At 40.7% G+C, this 6842-nt stretch overlaps 1 protein-coding gene across 1 annotated transcript in view; it reads right to left on the bottom strand.

Moving 5' to 3' along the window:
• Positions 1 to 1444: 1444 nt before the first annotated feature.
• LOC126163098 (putative inorganic phosphate cotransporter) overlaps positions 1445 to 6842 on the bottom strand; it is a 168394-nt gene continuing 162996 nt past the window's right edge. Inside the window, exons 9-10 of the mRNA XM_049920018.1 lie at positions 3499 to 3634; positions 1445 to 1867 (exon numbers count right to left, since the gene is read on the bottom strand). Coding sequence (XP_049775975.1) covers positions 1833 to 1867; positions 3499 to 3634 — 171 coding nt within the window. The 3' untranslated portion in view covers positions 1445 to 1832. The remainder of the gene's footprint in view (positions 1868 to 3498; positions 3635 to 6842) is intronic.

The following is a 6842-nucleotide window of genomic DNA, read 5'->3' as shown; positions in this document are numbered from 1 at the left end:
CTTCAAATACGACACGTGCACTTGAAAAACTCCGTGCTTGTCTGCTAATGTAAAATAATCTATAAAAATGCTAATGTTCGTTTCCATTCTTAAATCTTCGAAATTAGTTTACCAATTGCTTTCATATGACAGAATGTTGCCATAGAATTCGCGCTTGTGTTCATACGCAGCAATGACCATACAACTGCGAAAAGTTATAATACGGTATTTGACTGTGTTCAGGAAATCATCTTATATTGTTAATTACGTCAGTATCTGTTTGAATCTGCTGACCGTAACATTTATATTCTTACTGTATGAGAGAATGGATTGTGAATGAATCCACAGACGTTATTTTCGTGTACATTATTACATTTGGCTAATTAATGTTTGTTCACATTCCGCATCAAAAGTGAGAAGAAAGCCAAAATGGGAGAGAAGCGTTTATTCAGATCGAAAACGTGCAATTGCAGAATAAAAGGGACTGTCGTAAGGTTCTCACTATTTGCAACTAATGAGAATATTTCCAAGCTTTCCTTCGGTGTTAATCGCTTAATTATCAACACCATCTCTTTGCAAATTGCGACTAGAAACAAAATCTTACATACGCACTGCAGGGGAAGTGCTAAAAACGGGACACAGATCGCTAATGCCTCAGCGAATATTATCATTTTATTCGTAAGCATAGTTGTTTCTTCTGTAGTTTATTCACTAAATGGAAGAGGCTTCAAGGTCTCTTTTTGAATTGTTACATCAAACAGCGTGCCATTGTTTACATCTTCGACTTCAAGTAAAACATACTAGATAGGCCGACGTAATCAGCCCCTAAAGCAGTCGGAAAAAAAAGATCGGCCACGCACCAGGGGGGAGGGGCAATTGCCCCCATTGCCCCCCTCCCCCCTGGATCCGCCCCTGGTTACATAACCACTGTCATTTATACCATACGATGAGCTAATTTCGGCGCTGTGCCGTTTCCGAGTACTAAACGGTAGGAGCACCACTTGAAAACGGCACAATGCCGAAAACAGCTGATAGTGTGACTTTGTAACAGGCAAGGCGGCAAAGGAAATGGTCTTTTAATAGATTATGACAGTGTCTTTCAAGGACACCACTAAGTCGGGTAAGCTATTCACGTCGAGGTAATATTTATTGATAATTGCCGCAGAACATTTTTCCGCCACGCAGTCTCAGGCGCTTTGTCTTGGCCCGCGCGGCTCCCCCCCCCCCCCCCCCCACCCCCTCGGAGGTTCGAGTCCTCCCTCGGGCATTGGTGTGTGTGTTGTCCTTAGCGTAAGTTAGTTTAAGTGGTGCGTAATCTTAGGGACCGATGATCTCTGCGGTCCCATAAGACCTTAGCAAAAATTTAAAATCATTTTTCCTTAAATCAACCCAAAATGAAGAAATAGCTTAGTATCTCTAAGAATATTTTGCTTTAATATTTTTCAGAAAAATAATACAAGTTGAGATGCTTACATCTGAGTTTACACAAATAATACTTTTTCGCCGCCATATGCTGATTATGTGAGTTGCGTCACTCAGTCCATACAGTCTTGATACGGTTTGTGCGAGTGTTTTGTAGCGATTCAGGCTTAAACTAAACTGAGTTGAAAAAAATCACAGCAATACTTTTTGTCATATAAACGCTAACGTTCCATCGTACTGCGATGTGAGTGCGATACGACTTAACTAACATACGACTGGTCAGTGTAACGAACCAAACGCTTCAGAACGACGGCAGCCCGTCTCTTGTAAGGTAACCATACACTACGTCGCGGCTTCTTCGTTCTTGAGATCAGTGGTTCGCTTCCTGTGACGGGTTGGACTCTGAACTTCCTGCAGTTTCTTGACCTGGTTCACGCTGCCTCCTTCACAGAAGTCGCTCCGTAGTCTGCAAAAAGTAATATTTTCTTTCTCAGTTGTCTACGAATACAATATATAAGATGTGGTTATGTCAGAAACTAAGTGGAACTGAAGTTATGGAGGAGCTACCAGTGGTGAAGGGAGTGGGACAGAAAGGACTCTGGCTTTCGGGCTTAATGAATTGTTCCGAGACATGCGCGAGGTATAGAAATTACGGTATACAAACCCAAGGAGAGATATGATCCATCTCATAACGAGAAACAAACTGTGCCTCTCTCTGTATAAAATCGACAAAATACAACTAGACAGATGCGAATGTAGACATATCGGTGCGCCATGTCTTGTTCTATTACAGCATCTTCTGATGTTAACTGCAGTAACGATGTAGAAGTGAACCTTCAATTTGTATTAAGAAACCAAGATTCCAGAGAAATGATAAATAACATTTTTTTGAAACCACGTATTCCACAAGAAAAAAGTTAAAATTCAAGGCACAAAGGAATGCTAATACCTGGAGCATCAAGCGTTTCTCAAGCCTTCTCAGTCACATTTTCAAGCAAGATGCGTCTGAAAAGTTCGGTGAATAGGCTCAGAAAATAAGAAAATCCAGAGTTACAAACAAAATACTTTTACTGGTCTTCAAAAGTAATCGTAAAACATTTCTGTCGTCGGTTGTCAAGCTGTTGGAAACAGTCAGCAAACGCTTCCTGTGGAATCGCTCGACGCATTGTGGTCACACACGGTTGGCCATCCGTAACATCTGCGAATATTCGTGAACAATACTGCTTACTCTGTCTTTGCTTATTTTCCGCTCTCATTCTCAAAGACAGCCGCTGGTCATCCGCAAGCATCTGTCGCACACATTCGACGTTATCAGGGATTGTGCGTGTAGACCCGAACGCAGCTACACAACGTCCTTTCCGTTTCTAAAGCGTTTACGTCACTCACACACTTTTTACTCACTAATTCAACACCGTATACGTGCATCAGTATTCCACGAGTCTCCGTCGCCGTTTTCCCTAATCTGAGGCAAAACTTCACATTAACGAGTTGCCAAATTTTCCGCTTTATTTTGCAATGACACGAGTGCGACGGATGCTCTCGGATGATCGGCGGTTGTCTTTGAGAATGAGGGCAGAAGAGCTGAAAATAAGCAAAGACAGTGTAATGTTGTTCACGAAAATTCGCGGTCGTTGTGAATATAAGGCAACGCCTAACCACGATGCTTCGAGCGACTCCACAAGAAGCGTTTACGTGTATATGGAACTCCGACAACTTCAGTGCGTTACACTTGATTCATGAAACAATTCGTACAACTGAACTTTGCATCACTGTGATTCAACAGTGTCCCTCGGAAACCATGAGACATGAAAAGACATTAGAAATTAGGCCACAATGAACTTTTACTTTTATCTGACCATTAAAATCTTATACTTTCCCACGTGTAAAAAAGGAATTCCCCTTACAATTTTGCAGCTCAATCATCGTTATTGTAAATAAAGTTTTATACTTTGGAACAAGGGGACACGCTCTTTGGTATAACTACAGTCTTATATCACAGTTCAGAAATGAATGAAATCGTAAGAGCGGAAACAAATATACGCTCCAAAGTCTTTTGGTCTGTGCAATGATATTATCACATTTAGCTTTGACACTCACCTGTTTTCTTTTTTCTAGAGTAATTTGGATCGTTCCAGGGTTGAACTTCTCCGCTAGCAAAGAGGATAAAAATGAGATTGCCTACGAAGAAGAAGCCAGCTGCGGTGAGGAACACGATTCTCCACTCTCCAAGTGTCTGCGTAAGGGAAACAAACATAAAGTTATTGCAGAAAGTCGTAGTAAGAAAACACACGTCATATTACAGAAGAAAATATATTTCTTGGATACCTTATGTATGACAAAAGATTTTGTACGTATTATAAACTGGTAACCGTCGACACATCTGTGGATGAAGCCGAGTCTAATGGCCACGGTATCTCGTGTTGTGTCGATGGAGGCCGTTATCTGGGTTTTCATGGCGCGTTCTTTGAGCCTATCGTTCCTGCTGTTCGGCATTCTTTCAATAATTTATTCATATATTGTATTACGTTAATCTCCTCATGAGGCATGCAGAATGAAGACAAACGTATATTACTACAGAGACAAAGCACGGAATAACTGCTTCTGTACTACAGATTAAGAAAATGTGTCGTTAAAATATTTGACACTATTTGTCAAAGCACTTGCCCATAATCTGCTCCAGGCATATAAATGCTTCGAATTGCGACCGTAACTAATTATCAGAAAAGCTTATATATCAAAAACCTTTCGATTTTTTCAATAAGCTTATTCATATACTATATACTTAACACAGGCCGAGTAATGTTCAAGAATAGCATCTTCTGTGTTGTATGAAGATGGTCTAGTTACAATGATCATTATTTTCTGTAGTGATAACTTAATTCAGAAACCTAGATTCCAAAAATTCCCATAATTTGTAGGAAGAGTAAATAAAAGATTCTTATGAAGTGATTATCCTCAACTTTTTATGAGTTAAGAAACCCTTGCCGCTGGCAATGCACTGGATGCAGAAGGCAATGGAAACCACTTCATTAAAGACACGTAACGTGTATCCACAGGACATGTGGCCTATAACTGAAGAAGTGTCATGATGATCTCTCCATTGGCAAGAGGGGGGGGAATAGTCCCCCATTCGGATCTCCGGGAGGGGACTGCCAAGGGGGAGGTTACCATGAGAAAAAGATTGGAGAATCAACGGAAGGATAACGTTCTACAAGTCGTGACGTGGAAGGTAAGAAGCCTGAACGTGGTAGGGAAACTAGAAAATCCGAAAAGGGAAATGGCTCAAGCTAGGTATAGTATGGGTCAGTGAAATGAAGTGAAAAAAAGTCAAGCATTTCTGGTCAGATGTGTATAGGGTAAGAACAACAGCAGCAGAAAAGTGTATAACGGGAGTAGGATTTGTTATGAATAGGAACGTAAGGCAGAGAGTGTGTTACTGTTAACAGTTCAGTGATAGGGTTGTTCTCATCAGAATGGACAGCAAACCAACACCGATAACGATAGTTCAGGTATACATGCCGACGTCGCAAGCTGAAGATGAAGAGATAGAAAAGTGTATGAGGGTATTGAAAGGGTAATATAGTATGTAAAGGGATATGAAAATGTAATAGTCATGGGAGACGGGAATGCAGTTGTAGAGGAAGGAGTAGAAGAAAAAGTTACAGGAGAATATGGGCTTGGGATAATGAATGAGAGAGGAGAAAGACTAATTGAATTCTGTAACAAGTTTCAGGTAGTAATAGCGAATACTCTCTTCAAGAATCACAAGCTGAGGAGGTATACATGGAAAAGGCCGGATGATACGGGAAGATTTCAGTTAGATTACATCATGGTAAGACAGAGATTCCGAAATCATATACTGGATTATAAGGCGTACCCAGGAGCAGACATAGATTCATATCACAAAATAGTAGTGATGAAGAATAGGCTGAAGTTCAAGACATTGGTCAGTAACAATCAGTACACAAAGAAGTTGGATACGGAAATATTAAGGAATGGTAAGATACGGCTGAAGTTCTCTAAGGCTACAGATACACCAATAAGGAATAGCTCAGCACACAGTACAGTTGAAGAGGAATGCACACCTCTAAAAAGGGCCATCACAGAAGTGGGGAAGGAAGTCATAGGTACAGAGAAGGTAACTGCGAAGAACATGGTTAACAGAAGAAATATTTCAATTGATCGATGAAAGGAGGACGTACAAAAATGTTCCGGGAAACTCAGGAGTAGAGAAATGAAAGTCGCTGAGGAATGAAATACACAGGAAGTGCAGGGAAGGTAAGACGAAATGGCTGCAGGAAAAATGTGAAAACATCGAAAAAGAAATGATTGTCGGAAGGACAGGTTCAACATACAGGAAAGTCAAAACAACCTCCGATGGCATTAAAAGCAAGAGTGATAACATTAAGAGTGCAACTGTAATTCCACTGTTAAATGCAGAGGAGAGAGCGGATAGGTGGAAGGAATACATTGAAAGCCTCTATGAGGGGGAAGATTTGTCTGATGTGTTAGACGAAGAAACAGGAGTCGATTTAGAAGAGATAGGGGATCCAGTATTAGAATCAGAATTTGAAAGCGCTTTGGAGGACTTAAGATCAAATAAGGCAGAAGGGATACATAACAGTCCTTCAGCATTTCTAAAATCATTGGGGGAAGTAGCAACGAAACGACTATTCACGTTGGTGTGTAGAATGTATAAGTCTGGCGACATACATTCCAAACAATTCTGAAGACGGCAAGAGCTGACAAGTGCGAGAATTACCGTACAATGAGCTTAACAGCTCATACATCCACGTTGCTTACAAGAATAATATACAGAAAAATGGAAAAGAAAATTGAGGATGCGCTAGATGACGATCAGTTTGGCTTTAGGAAAGTTAAAGGCACGAGAGAGGCAAATCTGACTTTGCGGTTAATAATGGGAGCAAGACTAAAGAAAAATTAAGACACGTTCATAGGATTTGTCGACCTGGAAAAAGCGTGCGACAATGTAAAATGGTGCAAGATGTTCGAAATTCTGAGGAAAGTAGGGGTACGTTATAGGGAGAGACGGGTCATATAGAAAATGTACAACAGCCAAGAGGGAATAATAAGAGTGGACGACCAAGAACGAAACACTCGTATTAAAAAGGGTGTAAGACAAAGATGTAGCCTTTCGGCCCTACTGTTCAATCTGTACATCGAGGAAGTAATGATGGAAATAAAAGAAAGGTTCAGGATTGGAATTAAAATCAAGGTGAAAGGATATCAATGATACGATTCGCTGATGACATTGCTATCCTGACTGAAAGTGAAGAAGAATTACATGATCTGCTGAACGGAACGAACAGTCTAATGAGTACAGAGTACGGATTCAGGGTAAAACGAAGAAAGATGAAGGTAATGAGAAGTAGTTCAAATGAGAACAGCGGGAAACTTAACATCAGGATTGACGGTCACGG

Source organism: Schistocerca cancellata, chromosome 1 (assembly GCF_023864275.1).
Source record: "Schistocerca cancellata isolate TAMUIC-IGC-003103 chromosome 1, iqSchCanc2.1, whole genome shotgun sequence".
Lineage (NCBI taxonomy): Eukaryota > Metazoa > Arthropoda > Insecta > Orthoptera > Acrididae > Schistocerca > Schistocerca cancellata.
The sequence above is the reverse complement of the archived record's forward strand: the minus strand, read 5'-3'. Positions and strand labels throughout refer to the sequence as shown.